Here is a 20,707-nt window from a genome sequence, read left to right on the forward strand (position 1 = left end):
CGTCTTCATTCTCGTCTTCACCCTCGTCTTCGTTATCGGAAGAAACCCCGTCCTCCGCCTCCTCATCATGAATATGACGCTCTATTGGTATTTCGTCTTCAAAGTTCGCGTTGTGTTGTACACGATCCACCGCATCCAAATGGTCCTTTAGGCAAATGCAAACCTCTAGAGACTCGAGAGTTAGTTTTGTTCTTCGCATAGATAACACCTTCCCACTAAGAGAAAAAACCGATTCGGAAGCAACCGTTGAGGCTTGTACGGCAAGCAAATCACGAGCCATGGCGGATAGAATGGTAAATTCGTTTTGTTTACCTTTCCACCAAGCCAACAAATCAATATTGCGAATTTCGTCGACCGTTGCGCCCTCAACATAGTTTGCTCCACTATATCGACCAAGTTCGCTACTTGGTGTGTTTCCTCTTTGCCTCTTAGATGCCGATTCACGAATCCCATTCATCAAGTTTATAAGTGGGTCATTGCACGGCCTACTAGTTGTTGTTTTTTTCACAAAAGACGATCTCGTGCTTGGACCATACATTTGAAAATAATGGTCATAAAGGTCTTGAAGGTTTTTGTTGAACTTGTCCTTCGCTTCCGTCGACAACTTTGGGTCAATCTCGTGCATACCTAAGTTGTCGAATATTTCCTCAATCGTTGTTTCAACCCCATTAACATTCCAATAGGGGTTTAATGCGGCGGCACAAGTAAAGACCGGCGGTATGTTTTCAAAAACCGGTTCCAACGGCTAACGGAACGGGTGCCATAATAATATTTAGTTGGATGGTCGGGTAACGGAACGGGTTTGCTAAAGGAGTAGTATTTTAGTTTGTTTTTGAGTTTGGTGGTGAAATTAGTGGTGGAAAACAAGTTATATATAGGTTTGGGCATCAAAAACCGGTTCCAACGGCTATATTACCGTTGGAACCGGTTCCAACGGATCTATTGTCTCTCAAAAACCGGTTCCAACGGCTATATTACCGTTGGAACCGGTTCCAACGGCTAATTGGTGGCTAAAAAAACCGGTTCCAACGGCTATATTACCGTTGGAACCGGTTCCAACGGCTACTTTGACTTTTGTTTGACTCTTAAAAAAAAACCCGCCGGAACCGGTTTTTCCGGGAACGAACCGAACCGGTTACAATTAAGAACCGGGTTGGAACTGATACTAACATACAAATATGAGAACCGGGTACGATTTTCGGGTACAAAAATACCCAAACCGGGTATTGTACCAACCGGGTTGGAACTGGAACCGGTTCCGGTTCGGTTCCACCAGTTAGGTTCCGGAACCGGTTTTTTTGTGCACGTCTACCGGAAACCCCATTGACTATTGTTGGCGGTGTGACAAAAACTGGCAACGGCACCGCAAGCGCCTAGCAGAATGTGCAATCGGGTTTGGACGGAACGCGATCGGTGGCCGTGACGGTAAATACTATTATGTAACCAACCCTAACGACGATGATGCTGTAAACCCTAAACCCGGAACCCTAAGATACGCTGTCATCCAAGACAAACCATTATGGATCGTCTTTAAACGAGACATGGTTATTACTTTAAAACAAGAACTGATCATGAACAGTTTCAAAACAATTGATGCTCGTGGAGTTAATGTACACATTGCCAATGGAGCTTGCATCACAATCCAATATGTTACAAATATTATTATACATGGTTTGCATATTCATGACTGCAAACGGACCGGTAACGCAATGGTTCGAAGTTCGCCTTCTCATTATGGTTGGAGAACTATGGCTGATGGTGATGGTATATCGATCTTTGGCGGAAGCCATATTTGGATTGATCATAATTCTTTATCTAACTGTGCTGATGGTCTGATTGATGCTATTATTGGTTCAACCGCGATTACTATCTCTAATAACTTATTCACCCATCATAACGAGGTATAAACTATAAAGTTTGAACCATTCTACATGTTTGCATAAACTGAAATCAAGTAAAAAGCTAATATTTCCAGTTTCGGTTCATAGGTAATGTTATTGGGTCATAGTGACTCATACACACGCGACAAGGTTATGCAAGTGACGGTTGCTTACAACCATTTTGGAGAGGGTCTTGTTCAGAGAATGCCAAGGTATGCAACAACTACAAAGCCCGTTATGACCCGATACCAAACCGACCTGACCCGTGCTTATGTTGTGATCTTGCTTGTGTGTGCAGGTGTAGACATGGGTATTTCCATGTTGTAAATAATGACTACACACACTGGGAAATGTATGCGATCGGTGGCAGTGCAAACCGGACCATTAACAGTGAAGGCAACCGATATGTTGCACCTGCTAACCCGAACGCGAAAGAGGTATAAGTATACAAAGCCCACAATATTTTTTCTCTGATTTCCTTCAATATATATCTTGCTAACCTACCATCGCGGGTGCGGTTTATTTGACCCAGGTGACAAAGAGAGTGATAACAACCGGGAAATGGAAGCATTGGAATTGGAGATCGCAGGGAGACTTAATGTTGAATGGCGCATACTTCACACCATCAGGTGCAGGCGCGGGAGACAGTTATGCAAAGGCTTCGAGCCTAAGTGCTCAATCGTCTTCTGTGGTTGCCACTCTTACCTCCAGTGCGGGTGCGCTTTCTTGCCGCCGAGGAAGACAGTGTTAAATTGATTATTTTTTATGAAATACAGAAGGAAATAAATATTTACAAAATTATTGGCCCCATTGTTAGAAGTTCAACCTCGGCTCTGATCGCCAGAAGCGTTGTTCTCAAATCACATTTCCATTATTAAAACCGCCTTGTTACACTACAAGCCTATCACGAGTCTGTAAATTTATGTAGTTTACATGTAATTCTCTTGATAGGGATTAGGGAGCAAGTTATCAACATTTAAGTATATTTAGTCAGTGATTATTCGATATGGAATAACACAAGAGAGTGTTTGGATATGTTTTTGTTGATTATATAAGGATTTACGCGTAAAACTAACCTTATATAAACAAAATAATCGATCACAAACGACTTCAAGTTTATAGCTAACAACATTTTAAACAAATAGATAAAGGAAAAATTCAGAAGGGCGTACCGATCCCGCTTCTTGTTTCGGTAGGGCTATACAAAGCCGACCTGTTACGCGGTCTATTTTCTTCCAACTGCCTAACAACCTCGTCCGTCGAAGGTCTAACCGATGCAACCGGTGCGCAACACCCCATTGCAAGCTTCAATGCTTGTAGCACACCTTCTTCCATTGGACTCCTTATCCCTTTCAACAACTCCACATCAAAAACCTCCATTGTTGTTTCCTCTAAAACCGCAGCTTTTACAACCGAAGGCAGATCAACATACTCACCCTTCCCTCCGTTCTTCCCGGGCTTTTTCCCTAACAAAATCTCCAACAACAAGATCCCAAACGCGTACACATCGGTTCTAGAATTACAGTTCTTCATCTTTTGTAGATCCGGGGCCTTATAGCCATCGGTTTTGGCAAGTGCCACTATTTCATCAGCCACCGATGAGACCATTAGATTGTAGAGCCCAAAATCCGTGAGCTGGGCCACAAAAAAGTCATCCACAAGCACGTTTCTTGAACTTATGTTGCCGTGTGTAACGGTGGGTTGGTACCCGTGTGCAGATGTGCAAGTCCCTTGGCTATAGCCAACGCATTCTTGTGCCGCCTTGCCCAGTTCAAGACTGGTTTCCCTGGTCTTAATTCTGTAAACAATAATTATAATAGTTATAAATCAATCAATTAAGCAAGCACATAAACAGTCTATAAATGGTTATAACTTATAAACATGCCATGTAAAAGTTCATCAAGAGTTTGGTTAGGGAGATAATCATAAATAAGAAGCTTTTCGCCTCTTTGCCCTTGATAAAAAGCTCTCAATGGGATCAAATTATCATGTCTAACTCTCCCCAACTGTTTAATCACCATCACCCACGAACCCGAATCGTTACAACTCGATTCCCTTATTAACCTTAACGCAATCGTCCCTCCATCCGCAAGCTTCGCCTTATACACCGTCCCATAACTCGTTTTCTCCATAACCTGGCCTGTCGCATTCAGTACATCCTCGGTTGTTAAATGCTCACACCCTTGAAACAAAATCAACCTCCCCTGACTACCACCACCACCGCTATCACCACTAACAACACTACCATCATCGTCACCGTCATCTACATCCTTAAAGTCCTCATATTCCTCATCAAAATTCTTCCTTTTCTTACCTTGATAATACCCGATTAACAACGAAGCAATAACAACCACACCGGCCATCAAACTAATCACGACACCCGCAACGACACCGGACCGTCTTTCACACCTCTTCAAAGGGGGCCCACATAAACTAGCATCATTCCCTTCAAACACATCCACCCCAAATCTTGACCCACCAAAATCAGGCAAAACCCCAGTAAAATTATTATAAGAAAGATTCAATCTTTCCAACTGTAATTGAACCAAACCCTCAAGAACCAACCCAGAAAACTTATTACCACTAAGATCAAGCTCCTTTAACCCACTAAACCCAGTAAAAAACTCAGGCACGCTCCCAGTAAAAAAATTACCCCCAAAATCAAGAACCATTAAACCACCACAATTAACATCAGGCAACCCGGGTTTCAGAACCGACCCGGATAACAAATTACCATGAACCCGGAACGAAATTAATTTATCACACAAATTCCAAATGGATACCGGAACCGACCCGGATAACAAGTTGTTACTAAAATCAATATCTTGTAAGGAAGAACTGTAGCCGAGTTCAATTGGGATGTGACCCGTGATTGAATTGGACGAAAGGTAAAGACTTTGAAGGGTTTGAAGGTCACCGAGCTCCGGCGGGATTTGTCCGGAGAGATTGGCTGATGGGAGTTGAAGAGAGAGGAGATTAAGAGATGGGTTTGTGTAGAGGGAGAGGTTAGGCCAGTTTGGTGAAGAGAGTGGGGTGCAGTTGAGTTGGGTTTTGTTGGTGAAGACCCATTTGAGGCCACGCCATTGGCATAAGGGGGTAGAGGTGTTCCATGAGGATAGTATTAGGTTTGGTGTGGTGCCTTGGATTGATGGTTTGATTTTGGTGAGGAGGAGTGTGATGTCGTTGGATGGTGAAGAGGAAGTGTGTGTGAGTGTGAGGAAGATGAAGAAGAAGAAGAAGAAGAAGAAGAAGAAGAAGAAGGTGAGAAGGAACCGCCATTGATGATGCAGAGTGAGTGGGAAGTTGTGTCGGTGAAAGTGGTGATTTTGATTTGCGAGGAAAAATATTTGAAATGATGGGGGTGTGGTTCTTTAAATATTGTACGTTGGATGATGATCGGACGGTTGAGAGTAGGAGGTCGGTGTATGTTAGAAGTAACGGGTCATTTTGGGATTTTAACTTTGATACGAGGATAAATTATTCCCAAAATCACATAGGTTATTTGAATACCAGGTGAGTGTCAGGTGTTTATAGAGATTATACGACCCGTATAGACTGGAAATCGTAGTCATCCTATACGGCTCGTATAACCCCTATACGAGCCGCATAGAATTGTTAACACATTAGGAGGTGATGTTTTAATATAACAACCCCTTCTATATATTGGAATACTATTGATCATAAGTAAAGCTTAAAGTAAAGCATGGTTAACCCGTTGGACTTGATTGCCACCCGAATGAAACATTGGGGAATGAAATTGTAGGTATTAAACTTTTAAAAAAAAATAATAATTTTGAACAAACCGTGTGAAGAAAAAAACAACTCATGACTCTAAAATTCAAATAGCTATGATGTAACAATAATAGAACTTATGTATTGTTTTTTGATTCTCATGAGATTGTAATTTTTTTTTTTAAATTCAACGTTTTCTTAGTTTACATTTCTCTCTATTAAATTCGTTTGCTAAAATTTATAAAAAGCTAAATGTTTTAGATTATAAAGCTATATTTAATACTATAAGTTTCGTTTTATTTTTATTCCAATTTATTGTATGTAAGTTATGATCAAAGATGGTTCAAAGGAGAGTGAAGTGAAGCAAAGCAAGAGACCCCATTCTCAAGGAAGGGGCTTCTAATTCTTACAAATAAATGTTATATGTACTTTAATTTGGCTCTAGAATTTTTGGTTGTGGATTTGTTTACCTATAAGCCTATAAGTATTCATACACAATGATATATGAGTTATATCATATGCCTAGTTGATTGATTCATTTTGTCGATCTTTTTTACTTTTGTTTACTTGGATTTATTTAATACAACAAAAAATGTTATCATGATTAAAAGATAACACATCTACTAGTGAATCAGTGAAATGTAGTCATCATATTCCTGTAAATGTTCTAACGAGAAAAAATATTCCGGTTAAAAACATTCCCGCTTTCAAAATTATGAATTCAAACTTGCAATGTACAATTTAAATATATAATATTCAAAATTGTGCATCATATATTAGTGAGACAATCTAATCATTCGAAAAGTGTTCCAAACACCATCCTTCTTGTTATATAGGCGACATAATGTGTAACATCCCGAAATTTCAAGATAATATTAATTATATTACTTAATAATAGAGGGAAAGTTTACTCGGGTTATCAGGAAATAAATAAAAGAATAGGAGTTGGTATGGGTCGGGCTAGTGTCGGGTAATGGATGTGGGTTATGGACTTGGATTAATAGAGATGGGTTAAATGAGAATGGGCCTTAGGTCCATGGGATTTCAGGGATATAAATATCCCCTAAACCCAAAATATCTTTCATTATTCACCAAACTCCCTAACACACACACCAAGCACACCCAAAACCGCCGCCGGCCGGGCCGAGAAAGAAGGAAGGATCGAGCGAGGTCCGGGTAAGAGAGAAAGATTAGTGGTGATACCAAGATAAACGAGATCCAAACAAGCTCAAAAGGTATGATTCTTGATCTTGGAAGTTTAAAGATCCGAGCTGTTAGTGTATAAACGACCAAAAATGGTCGGGAAGTGTAGTGGGTGGTATTGAACCTTAACAAGGGTGTTAAAATCGCCCGAAATGTTGATCAGAAACCGAAACAGCGGACATCTGGGCAACTTCGCCTTCATCTGGGCAACTTCGCCTTCAGGCGATGAACTTCGCCTGCAAGCTAAGTTCGCCTGATGAACTTCGCCTGCAAGCTAAGTTCGCCTGATGACAAGTTCGCCTGAGGTTTAAGTTCGCCTGATGACAAGTTCGCCTGAGGTTTAAGTTCGCCTGATGATAAGTTCGCCTGAGGTTTAACTTCGCCTAAAGCTAAGTTCGCCTGAGGTTTAACTTCGCCTGAAGCCAAGTTCGCCCGAGGGTTAACTTCGCCTAAAGCCAAGTTTGATTAGAAAATAAATTATCAAGCGATAAGTTAAAGTAAGCTAATACTAGGCCACCAGATTAGATCAGACGAGTATTGATACTTGTAACTTGTATAGTCAGCCGAGCTCAGATAGAGAAGGGATTTACAGCTATCAGAAAAAGAAGCAGAATTCAGGTGAGTTTCTAGCCCCATTCCTTGTTATGTTTTCGGGGCTGTGTGCATACTCGATGTGTTGTTAATACATTTATCCTAAGTGATAAGTGTATGTCATATGTGATATGTGTGATAGATATGAATGATTGTTTGTCGGTACGCGAACGATCTTCGGATATTGCGCGTACTGTCAGGTTAAAAATAAAGGTACGAATATTATATATCGAAGATGTATGAATATTTCAAATGAATACTTGTCGGGGCGTGAACGATCTTCGGATATTGCACGTAACGACAAGGGGTATGGTTGTTAATTGAATGAGGTAAAGAATGCCTAGAGTGTTCTTATGTTATAATGTAAGTATGTGTATATAGGTACACGAATGGCATGTGAGTTCTACGTTCGACATAGTAAGTTAGGATGGCAAATCCCTCTAGCTTCTGTCGGACATAGACTCGGCTGGTAATGGCGTAGTTAAGGACTGCGAGCCTTATACGTGAAGTAGATGATATATGTAAACGTAGATAAGGACTGCGAACCTTATACGTAATGTAGATAGGCGTCAGCATAGGAAAGGACTGTGAACCTTATATGTGACAACTGCCCGAATCCGACCCGACCCAGGTACCCGTTTCTCTGATCCGTTTCTTTTTATGATTTAAAGTTTATTATTAATCTTTGTAAATTTAACTGAGTAAATTAAATATATTTATTTTTATTTGTTCATTCCCGCCTCTTTCTCTTCCCCTTTCTTTCCGCCGTCCCGCCTTCCTTTCTTGTCGTCCCGCCTCTTTGTCTTGTCGCCGTCCTGCCCTCCTGCTTAACCCTTAAGCCTTGAACCCTCCTTTGCTTGTCCTTTGGTTCTTCCCGCCTAAGGATGTCTGCAGCTCCACGCGCTAAGGAAGCCTGCGTGAAGACATCTTGTTCCTGCAATGCGTGAAGAGAACTCTTCTCGCAGCGCGCTAAGAATGTATGTTCTTCCCGCGATGCGCTAAGAATTCTAGTTCTTCACGCAGCACGCTAAGAATTTGTAGTTCCCGCGGCGCGCTAGGAATTTATGTTCTCGCAGTGCGCTAAGGATTTGTGATTCTTCCCGCAGCGCGCTAAGGATTGTTGTGCCAGCCTTCGCGCTCGCGCACTCAGCCTTCTCGCGCTGAACCCTTTGAGTTCTGTTTAAATCTAGCCGTTTGCTTTTGTGTTGTCTTATCTTTTGAGCTGTTGACCTAATCTGCTTTGTCTGAAAAGTTACTTTCGGCGCAGCATGCGCACCAACCCCATTGGTTGACAGATAAAGTGACTGACATTATCTTTTGAGGATCTGCTTTTGCCATGCTTAACCTGTACCTTTTTCTGTCTCCGCCCATGCTTTTTACTGTTCCCTGACAGCTTTCCCTTTTGCTTTTCCTCTTTTCCTGCTGCCATATCTTTTGAGATCTTTTACTTTTTGCTTTTGATATCTTTTGTTATCTTTTGAGATCTTGCTTTTGGAATCTTTTTGCTGTTATCTTTTCTTTTACTTTTGGAGATCTTTTCTAGGGTTTATGTCCCCTAGGGTTTGCCTATAAATATAATACTATTTTCTTAACACTTCACACACTACACTTATTATCTCTTCCTCCCTCTTGCTCTCTGCCGTTGTCCTCCTGCCGCCTCCTCTCTTGCCTCCGTCTTCCTCCTTGTTCTTCCTGCTTTTCCGGTAATATATTATATATAATAATTTACTTATTAATTATGCTAACTTATTACCTAGACCTAAAACCGATCGTTGAAACATAATCTTTAATTATAGGTTAACTTTGCTTGTTTAAGAGTTGGTTCTTGCATTATCTTACATCGCATCTTTATCAAGTGAGTTATCTCGTATCTAATCCCTTTTTATTTTTAAATGCTTTGGGATGTTCATGTGTTCATACAAAACTGAGTCTTAAACTGTTTATGAAATTTTAGTCGCGCAGTATCCCGTGTGTTGAGGACGTTTACTTGGCTGTTTATTTGTATGTGTATCATTAACCGCTTTGTTCGGCCTATTCCGCAGTTCCGTTGGTACCATTAGTTGAACACGGGAGACCTATCGTTTACGGTTTTCTTTGTTTACACTTGCACAGATGTTTTCTCGTTTTTATGCTCAATTGGGAGCATGGATTGAACTATGATCTATGAACTATCTTAGGCTTGATCACAATCTGATTACACCCTTGTTAAACTCTAGACATACACGTGTTGTGCGCAGATTTGCTGTTATTATCTATGATTATCTATTAAACTTGATTTCTCACCAACACGCAAGTGTTTGACGTTTATTTTAACACATGATCAGGTTTACAGTAGCTGCTTTGAAGCTTGAGGACACATAGGATGTTTACTTTTGTTTTGGACCTAGATTTAAAATGTAACAAGACAAGTTTATGTTATTTGAATGTTATAATTTATAATATATTGATTTATGTTTGATTTATGTTCTTTATTTTCCCCGCTGCGCGTGCGCGATAAAATGTGTATTAATAAATATTGACACCAATAGTGTCGCGAGTAATGAAGCAATATGTGGCGCCCCGATGTATAATCCGCCTTTGGTCGGGGTGTTACAGATTGGTATCAGAGCTCGTTGACTTTAGGATAGGTGGTTAGACGTAACGACCTAGAAAACCTAAGAGTCCCCTCTCGCGCATGAGAGAAATCTCATGTTCGCACGCTTATTGTTAATTACTCGTTATTTATTAGATATGCTGGCACCTACGCAGCGTATGGTTTTATGTTTTATTTCGCGATTTTTCGATTTTTATTCGTTTGTTGGAATTGAAAATCCGAAAAGTCATGGTGATACATGAATAGTTGACTTTCAATTCCCATTTACTTTATGTTTTTGAATTGAAGATTGAAAAGTCATGGTGATACATGAATTGTCAATCTCCAATGCTTATTTCTTGTATGTTTTATATTGAAGATTGAAAAGTCATGGTGATACATGAATCGTCAATCTCCAATACATATTTACTCGTATATTTTAAATTGAGAATTCGGAAAGTCATGGTGATACATGAATTGTCGATTCCCAAATTCGAATTCGTTATCTGTATTAAGTTTGCATTTAAATTCATGTTTTACTTCAGCATTTGATAGCATGTAACTTCGCGAAACAAGTTTTATAAGGTTATACTTTGCGCTGAAACCAAGTTATTAACTAAAACTAAAACTTTTATAGAATGCCTCCACTATCAGCTCGCTATCGCCAGAGAGAAGCATCGCGCAGGCGTAAACAGCAACGTTCCCAGGAAATGGCCGCCGCAATAGCCCAAGCCTTAAACCAAAACAATGCCAACACCTCCGGATACAACATTAAATCCTTTCATGCGGGTAAACCACCCAAGTTCACAGGTCTCGAGGGAGCCACCGTGATGCTCCAGTGGCTGGAGAAAATTGAAAACACATTCCTCCATACCCAATGCCCTTCAGACAGACGAACCCTCTATGCCTCAAGTGTCCTGGAATCTAGGGCGCTTACATGGTGGAATGGAGTAGCTCATGCGCGTGGCGCAGAAGCTGCTTCTAGCGTACCTTGGGAAGAATTTAAGGATCTCCTAATGCGAGAATTCTGCCCTCCCAACGAAGTCAAGCGCCTGGAAGAAGAATTCTGGAACTTGAAACAGTACAGCGGCGAAGCGCGCGAGTACGCGACGCGCTTCCACGAGCTAAGCTTACTGGTCCCTCACCTTGTTACCCCTACCCGCCGAGCCATCGAGAAGTTCCTTGGGGGTCTCCCCATGGAAATTCAAGACTCCGTATGGGCCAGAAACCCAGCAACCCTCTCTGACGCCATCGAGTTGGCCGCTGTGCTCAGCGACAACCATGTCAGAGCAGGAACCCTGTTCCTGCGGGGAGCTGAGAAGACCAAACCCACCAAGACTGTCCCTGAACCATCAGAAACCAAACCAGAACCCTCACACCATAATAACCCCAAACGCAAGCGCAGAGCCTATGCGCTTACCAACCCTCCCATTGTCCAGCAACCCATTTATCAATCCCCAGTTTACGCGCCTAACCCACTGTCAACCTACCCAGCACCTCCTGCAGTCCACAACTATGCCTTAACCACTCCAGCACTTCCTGCCCCGCCAACTAAGAAACCTTACACAGGAAACCAACCCTTCTGCCCAACCTGTAGACTTCATCACCTACCTCAAACCCCGTGTCGACAATGTAACAGATGTGGCCGCACTGGTCACACTACTGAGTACTGTAGAGTCCCTTCAGCCAACCCAATTGTGCAAACACCACCAGCCTACCCGCATAACCCACAACCAACTTACCAGAATCCACGACCCAGGTCGTGCTATAACTGCGGTGATCCCAGTCATTTCCGGAACGCGTGCCCGAGGCTACAAGTCCAGATTACTCAAGCGAATCCGGTGAACCAAATTTCGAACCAAGTGGCGCGAGGCCGAGCCTTTAACATAACAGCGCACCAAGCGCAAGCGAATAATGACGTAGTTAATGGTACATTTTTACTTAACGGTCACTATGCATCTGTACTTTTTGATACTGGCGCCGATAGAAGTTTTATTTCTCGCGCCTTCGAGCAGAAGCTTGCGCGACCGCGCAGCGATTTAAAAGAAGATTTTTCAGTTGAATTGGCTAATGGTGAAACTATTTTAATAAACGCTGTGATTAAAGATTGCACGCTGAACCTTAACGAAAACGATTTTCTAATTGACCTCATTCCTATGCCTCTTGGAAGTTTTGATGTTATCATTGGTATGGATTGGCTCTCGCATAATCGCGCCGAAGTTATTTGCGCTAAGAAGTTGATTCGCATTCCTCGTGAAGATGGTGATCTTCATATCTTTGGCGAGAAACCCTCCCGCGGCCTTAAGCTTATGTCTTGCGCCGAAGCCCGGAAACTCATGCGGAAGAAATGTGTTGCATTTCTAGCCCATGTGGTTAAACCCAATGAAGGAAAGAAGCTTCGCGATATCCCTGTTGTGCGTGACTTCCCTGAAGTTTTTCCTGATGATCTTCCTGGTATCCCTCCCGCTCGTGAAGTCGAGTTTCGTATTGATCTTGTCCCTGGTGCTTCCCCCGTAGCCAAATCTCCTTATCGTCTTGCACCCGCTGAAATGCAAGAATTAGCAAGCCAACTTCAGGAGTTGACCGCTAAAGGATTCATTCGCCCTAGCTCTTCTCCCTGGGGTGCTCCGGTGTTGTTCGTTAAAAAGAAAGATGGATCGTTTCGCATGTGTATTGATTACCGCGAGTTGAACAAACTCACCATTAAGAACCGGTATCCCTTACCGCGTATTGACGATCTCTTTGATCAACTCCAAGGTGCCTCTTGTTTCTCCAAGATCGATCTCCGTTCTGGCTATCACCAGTTGCGTGTTCGTGATGAAGATGTTCCCAAGACTGCTTTTCGTACTCGTTATGGCCATTTTGAATTCTTGGTCATGTCCTTCGGTTTAACCAACGCACCCGCCGTTTTCATGGATCTTATGAATCGGGTGTGTAGGCCTTTCTTGGATAAATTCGTGATTGTGTTTATCGATGACGTTCTGATTTATTCCAAGACTAAGGCCGAGCATGAACAACATCTTCGTTTGGTGTTGCAAAAGCTTCAAGCCGAGCAACTCTTTGCCAAACTCTCCAAGTGTGATTTCTGGTCGGATGAAGTACAGTTTCTTGGCCATATTGTGAACAAGATGGGTATTCATGTCGACCCATCCAAAATTGAAGCAATCAAGAACTGGATTACACCGTCCACTCCTACCGAAATCCGTTCCTTCTTGGGCTTAGCTGGTTATTACCGGCGTTTTATTTCGAACTTTTCAAAGATCGCTTTGCCTTTAACAGCTTTGACGCACAAAGGCAAACCGTATATTTGGGGCTCGAAGCAAGAAGAAGCCTTTCTAACGCTCAAGCGTTTGTTGTGTAAAGCTCCTGTTCTAGCGCTACCTGAGGGAAGTGATGATTTTGTTGTGTATTGTGATGCCTCTAACCAAGGTCTCGGTTGTGTTCTTATGCAACGAGGCAAGGTTATCGCTTACGCATCAAGGCAACTTAAGATTCACGAGAAGAATTATACGACTCACGATCTCGAACTTGGTGCAGTTGTATTTGCCTTGAAAATCTGGAGACACTACCTCTATGGTACCAAGTGTATCCTCTACACTGACCATAAAAGCCTTCAGCATATCTTTGATCAAAAGGAACTTAACATGAGACAACGCCGATGGAACGAACTCATCAGCGATTACGATTGTGAGATCCGGTATCATCCTGGTAAAGCTAATGTGGTAGCTGATGCGCTCAGCCGTAAACCCAGCCAGCTTAACTGTATCTTGCCGCGCACCCAGCTTCATTTCGCGCCGATCCTAAACGGTCTTGAATCGCGCATTCGCGACTCGCAGCGCGCATCCATCAGCAATGGCAACCTTCGCGCCGAGTTAGCGTGTGGCGCGGAAGCGCATTTTGTCCCTAATCTGAGTGGAATTCTCTGCTATCTCAATCGCATCTGGATCCCTTGTGATGAGAATCTTCGCGCTGATATCCTTTGTGAAGCGCACAAATCTCGATATTCTATTCATCCTGGCACTGATAAGATGTACAAGGATTTGCGCATTACTTATTGGTGGCCTGGCATGAAAAAGGATATTGCTGTGTTCGTAGCTAAGTGCCTGACTTGTTCTAAAGTTAAAGCTGAACACCAACGCCCATCTGGTTTGCTCGAACAACCAGAAATTCCTACGTGGAAGTGGGAAGGTATAGCAATGGACTTTATTACCAAGTTACCTTTGACAGCAAACAAACATGATAGCATTTGGGTAATAGTGGATCGTTTGACCAAGTCTGCTCATTTTCTGCCCATTCGTGAAACCTACCATGTTGAGCATCTCGCGCAGCTTTACGTCAAGGAAATTGTCTGCCGCCATGGTACTCCTTTGAGCATCATATCCGATCGCGATGGCCGTTTTATATCTCGCTTTTGGAAATCTCTCCAAGCTGCGCTAGGAACTCGTTTGGACATGAGTACAGCATATCATCCTCAGACTGACGGACAGTCTGAGCGAACCATTCAAACCCTTGAAGATATGCTTCGATCTTGTGTTCTTGATTTTGGAGGTAATTGGGATTCACACCTACCTTTGATCGAGTTTTCTTATAATAACAGCTATCATTCTAGTATTGGTATGGCCCCATTTGAAGCACTTTACGGTCGTAAGTGCCGCTCCCCGATCTGTTGGAGCGAAGTGGGTGAAACTCAAATCACAGGACCCGAACTAGTTCAAGAGACAACCGATAAAATCGCCAAGATCCGTGATCATCTGCTGACTGCCAGAAGCCGACAGAAGAGTTATGCTGATCGCAGGCGAAAGCCTCTCGAATTTCTAGTTGGTGATCTTGTTCTCCTCAAAGTGTCGCCCTGGAAGGGTGTTGTCCGCTTTGGGAAGAAAGGTAAACTTGCGCCTCGTTATGTTGGACCATTCAAGATTCTCGCGCGTATAGGAAAAGTTGCCTACAAACTTGACCTGCCGCCCGCGCTCAGCAATGTGCATCCAACGTTCCATGTATCCAATCTCAAGAAGTGTTTAGCTGACGAGAACCTTCACATTCCTCTTGATGAAGTTCAAGTTGATGAATCTATGCATTTTGTTGAGAAGCCTGTGGAGATTATGGATCGCGAGGTGAAGAAAACCAAGCGCAGTCGCATCCCTATTGTTAAAGTTCGTTGGCAGTCCAAGCGCGGAGCCGAGTTCACTTGGGAAAGGGAAGATCAGATGAAGATCAAGTACCCGTACCTTTTCTCTGCGCCACCTACTACGAGTTAAATTTCGGGACGAAATTTCTTAAAGTAGGGGAGACTGTGACAACTGCCCGAATCCGACCCGACCCAGGTACCCGTTTCTCTGATCCGTTTCTTTTTATGATTTAAAGTTTATTATTAATCTTTGTAAATTTAACTGAGTAAATTAAATATATTTATTTTTATTTGTTCATTCCCGCCTCTTTCTCTTCCCCTTTCTTTCCGCCGTCCCGCCTTCCTTTCTTGTCGTCCTGCCTCTTTGTCTTGTCGCCGTCCCGCCCTCCTGCTTAACCCTTAAGCCTTGAACCCTCCTTTGCTTGTCCTTTGGTTCTTCCCGCCTAAGGATGTCTGCAGCTCCACGCGCTAAGGAAGCCTGCGTGAAGACATCTTGTTCCTGCAATGCGTGAAGAGAACTCTTCTCGCAGCGCGCTAAGAATGTATGTTCTTCCCGCGATGCGCTAAGAATTCTAGTTCTTCACGCAGCACGCTAAGAATTTGTAGTTCCCGCGGCGCGCTAGGAATTTATGTTCTCGCAGTGCGCTAAGGATTTGTGATTCTTCCCGCAGCGCGCTAAGGATTGTTGTGCCAGCCTTCGCGCTCGCGCACTCAGCCTTCTCGCGCTGAACCCTTTGAGTTCTGTTTAAATCTAGCCGTTTGCTTTTGTGTTGTCTTATCTTTTGAGCTGTTGACCTAATCTGCTTTGTCTGAAAAGTTACTTTCGGCGCAGCATGCGCACCAACCCCATTGGTTGACAGATAAAGTGACTGACATTATCTTTTGAGGATCTGCTTTTGCCATGCTTAACCTGTACCTTTTTCTGTCTCCGCCCATGCTTTTTACTGTTCCCTGACAGCTTTCCCTTTTGCTTTTCCTCTTTTCCTGCTGCCATATCTTTTGAGATCTTTTACTTTTTGCTTTTGATATCTTTTGTTATCTTTTGAGATCTTGCTTTTGGAATCTTTTTGCTGTTATCTTTTCTTTTACTTTTGGAGATCTTTTCTAGGGTTTATGTCCCCTAGGGTTTGCCTATAAATATAATACTATTTTCTTAACACTTCACACACTACACTTATTATCTCTTCCTCCCTCTTGCTCTCTGCCGTTGTCCTCCTGCCGCCTCCTCTCTTGCCTCCGTCTTCCTCCTTGTTCTTCCTGCTTTTCCGGTAATATATTATATATAATAATTTACTTATTAATTATGCTAACTTATTACCTAGACCTAAAACCGATCGTTGAAACATAATCTTTAATTATAGGTTAACTTTGCTTGTTTAAGAGTTGGTTCTTGCATTATCTTACATCGCATCTTTATCAAGTGAGTTATCTCGTATCTAATCCCTTTTTATTTTTAAATGCTTTGGGATGTTCATGTGTTCATACAAAACTGAGTCTTAAACTGTTTATGAAATTTTAGTCGCGCAGTATCCCATGTGTTGAGGACGTTTACTTGGCTGTTTATTTGTATGTGTATCATTAACCGCTTTGTTCGGCCTATTCCGCAGTTCCGTTGGTACCATTAGTTGAACACGGGAGACCTATCGTTTACGGTTTTCTTTGTTTACACTTGCACAGATGTTTTCTCGTTTTTATGCTCAATTGGGAGCATGGATTGAACTATGATCTATGAACTATCTTAGGCTTGATCACAATCTGATTACACCCTTGTTAAACTCTAGACATACACGTGTTGTGCGCAGATTTGCTGTTATTATCTATGATTATCTATGATTATCTATGATTATCTATTAAACTTGATTTCTCACCAACACGCAAGTGTTTGACGTTTATTTTAACACATGATCAGGTTTACAGTAGCTGCTTTGAAGCTTGAGGACACATAGGATGTTTACTTTTGTTTTGGACCTAGATTTAAAATGTAACAAGACAAGTTTATGTTATTTGAATGTTATAATTTATAATATATTGATTTATGTTTGATTTATGTTCTTTATTTTCCCCGCTGCGCGTGCGCGATAAAATGTGTATTAATAAATATTGACACCAATAGTGTCGCGAGTAATGAAGCAATATGTGGCGCCCCGATGTATAATCCGCCTTTGGTCGGGGTGTTACATTATACGTGCTGTATTTGTAGCATAGGGGAGGACTGCGAACCTCGTACGTGCTATGAATTAGGTTGCAACATAGGGAAGGACTGCGAACCTTGTACGTGTTGTGGATGTATTTCAGCATAGGAAAGGACTGTGAACCTTATACGTGCTGATTTTGTAGCATAGGGGAGGACTGCGAACCTCGTACGTGCTATGAATTAGGTTGCAACATAGGGAAGGACTGCGAACCTTGTACGTGTTGTGGATGTACTATGGTATAGGGAAGGACCGCGATCCTTGTACGTACCATAAATGGTGAACATAGGTAAGGACTGCGAACCTTGTACGTGTTCACGACCTTGAGTACAGGTATAGACGGTGAACTATGAACGTACTCTCGGTAGACTGAGGTTAGTGATTGTAGATATGTATGTATGTATGGTAGCAAGTATGTATGTAGAACAGAAGGGCAACTAGTGAAGTATGGATATGTATCTACGGATATGTGTGTATGTGTATGTATTGTATGGCGTTCGATTAACTAGAACTCACTCAGCGTAGCTGACTTTTAGTATGCACGCAGGTGAGCTGATTATAGAGTTAGCATGAGGATGACACACGGCATGGATTGAACGGCTGGCATCTGAAGAAAGAAGTAAAGATGTTTTAAATATAAAGTTTTGTGTTATGGTATCAAAGAAAAGATTTAATGTTTTGTAACAAATGATTGATGTTTTATATTCCGCGAAAAGTTTTAATAAACTCTGATTTGAAGAACTGTGTTTATGAGTAAATCCGACGCTAAAGTAGGGTCACCGGGTTCGGGGCCTTACAAGTTGGTATCAGAGCAAAGTTCGAGAGATTTAAGCATCCTACATGCTTAGACTCGAACAGAGAATGGGATTTAAGTAAGAAAGAAAAGAAGATGCCAGTCCAAGAATGCCATGTGTCGCTCAAGTAAGATCAGTAAAGGTAAAGTGTATGATTAAATGATATATGTTAAGGAGAAAGGAAAGATATGTGAACGACAGGGATAGGAATAATTGATTGTTTGATTTGACTAACTGCTTAAGTAGAACCAACACAAAGAGACTCATAAAGGGAAGTGTATAGGACACGGAAAGCAATGTGATCAGCTAGTCACAGCTGGCCACTGTTATTACCTGTTAGCCTTGCTATCCTTGTACTATATAGTTCCTTGAGTGAGGATGTTTGTGTTGCCCCTTTTAGAATACTGATGGCTGGAGCTGGAGAATTTGTGGGAACTGGGGGTCGCACTGGACGTCGTGGCAGGCCTCGTCTTGTCCGGCAACCCTCGGTAGAAGAAGCTTCCCACACCGAAGATGAAGGAAGCGCCGCTGGAGGAGACCAGAACAACAACGAAGAAGTTTAACTTAGCCCTGCAGTTCAAGCAGCCATTGTTCAAGCTGTAGTTGCTGCTGTGAAGAACCTGAATCCCGAAGGATCTGCTGGAAGCCGTGAACGAACTGCTGAAGGGGCGGGTGGTGATGGTAGGAAGGATGGGGAAGGAGAAAGAGGGGCCTCGAGTGAGGATAAGTCTGTGAAAGTCGATGACAGGAGAAGAGGCCAAGGTGGGTGCAACTATAAGTCCTTCAAAGGATGCGACCCGCCAAAGCTGACTGGTTTGGGAGACGCAATCGCTACTCTCCAATGGATAGCCACAATGGACAAGGTTATCCGCATTAGCGAATGCCGTCCCGACCAAGCTGTGGGTTATGCTACTCAGTCATTTGAGGAAGAAGCTATGTATTGGTGGGAATGTGTGGAGCAGAGAAAGACTAGGGATGAGATTAAGGCGTTGAGATGGGACGATCTGAAGGAGTTGGTGATGAAAAAGTTCTGCGCAAATGCCGAGGTTGAAAGGACGGAGATGAAGTTCTTGAATTTAAAGGCCGGTATGATGACGCATCGTGAGTATACTACTGAATTCAACCGACTATCTAGGTTGGTGCCTGATATGGTTGACACTGAGGTCAAAAGAATCAAATGTTATGTGAGGGGATTGCCACAAAAAGTTCGCATGTTGGTCAGGGTAAATAAACCTGCTACTTTTGGCTCTACTGTTGAACTTGCAGAAGTGGTTTATGCTGACCTGGCTGAGGACGATGTGGTGGTGGGGGAAAAGAAGGAGAAGAAATGGGCTACCTCTGCTAAGCGGTCTGGCGAGATGGTGACAACAACTGATGAGAGGAAGGCCAAGGTTGGGAACAAGGATGCGTGTAAGACGTGTGGGCGAGTGCACCCGGGGGAATGCAGGATTGGGACAGACAGGTGCTATCGGTGCGGAAAGGGTGGGCATTACTCTCGAGACTGCCCTGATCGTCCAAAGTGCTACAAATGCGGAAAAGCTGACCACATGGCTAGGGATTGCAAGGAATCAGGGGCGGAAGGTGCGAAAGGATGAAGACTTGGGGAAACTGCAGAGAGGAACGCTTGATGAAGGAATAATTGCTCATGCAATGGTTTTATTAAGTTACTTTTGCTTAAGGACTTGTTTTGTGTTAAGGTTTAAAACTTATGTTTATCAGTGACGTGTAATATATTGAGTTTGGTTATGAATGATTATTATGTTGTGATGAAAGGTTGTTTTAGACAATAGTGTTAAAAGTACTAATCGAAGCCCTTGGAGGTATGAGATGAGTTGTGGTACATCGAGGGTCTCATGGACAAGCTACCTTAAATAGCTAAAACACATGACCACCATTCGATGACTGCAAAGTCGGAAGTAAGAAGGATAACTCAGAAAGCGAAGGCAATTCAATAAAGCGTGTAAATATAAGAAGTTTTCCTTTTATAGGGAATAAGTTAGGTTTCGGGGACGAAACCTCTTTAAGGAGGGAAGACTTGTAACATCCCGAAATTTCAAGATAATATTAATTATATTACTTAATAATAGAGGGAAAGTTTACTCGGGTTATCAGGAAATAAATAAAAGAATAGGAGTTGGTATGGGTCGGGCTAGTGTCGGGTAATGGATGTGGGTTATGGACTTGGATTAATAGAGATGGGTTAAATGAGAATGGGCCTTAGGTCCATGGGATTTCAGGGATATAAATATCCCCTAAACCCAAAATATCTTTCATTATTCACCAAACTCCCTAACACACACACCAAGCACACCCAAAACCGCCGCCGGCCGGGCCGAGAAAGAAGGAAGGATCGAGCGAGGTCCGGGTAAGAGAGAAAGATTAGTGGTGATACCAAGATAAACGAGATCCAAACAAGCTCAAAAGGTATGATTCTTGATCTTGGAAGTTTAAAGATCCGAGCTTTTAGTGTATAAACGACCAAAAATGGTCGGGAAGTGTAGTGGGTGGTATTGAACCTTAACAAGGGTGTTAAAATCGCCCGAAATGTTGATCAGAAACCGAAACAGCGGACATCTGGGCAACTTCGCCTTCATCTGGGCAACTTCGCCTTCAGGCGA

The 20,707-nt window shown here is 42.6% G+C and overlaps 1 protein-coding gene and 1 pseudogene across 1 annotated transcript; one reads left to right on the forward strand and one right to left on the reverse strand.

The window, feature by feature from the left end:
- The first annotated feature begins 1,370 nt into the window (after nt 1–1,370).
- Nucleotides 1,371–2,660, forward strand: LOC143551912 (putative pectate lyase 8). Its single transcript, XM_077042253.1, has 4 exons — nt 1,371–1,901; nt 1,989–2,092; nt 2,179–2,317; nt 2,413–2,660. The coding sequence occupies exons 1-4, from the start codon at nt 1,542–1,544 to the stop codon at nt 2,629–2,631; spliced, it is 822 nt and encodes a 273-aa protein (XP_076898368.1). The 5' UTR covers nt 1,371–1,541; the 3' UTR covers nt 2,632–2,660.
- A 345-nt stretch (nt 2,661–3,005) lies between these two features.
- The window catches only part of LOC143551931 (putative kinase-like protein TMKL1 pseudogene), a 39,728-nt pseudogene continuing 22,026 nt past the window's right edge, over nt 3,006–20,707 (reverse strand).

The sequence above is a fragment of the Bidens hawaiensis genome, unplaced genomic scaffold, assembly GCF_021521415.1.
Source record: "Bidens hawaiensis isolate Kalapana, Puna unplaced genomic scaffold, B.hawaiensis_p1.1 tig00016744_1, whole genome shotgun sequence".
Taxonomy (NCBI): Eukaryota; Viridiplantae; Streptophyta; class Magnoliopsida; order Asterales; family Asteraceae; genus Bidens; species Bidens hawaiensis.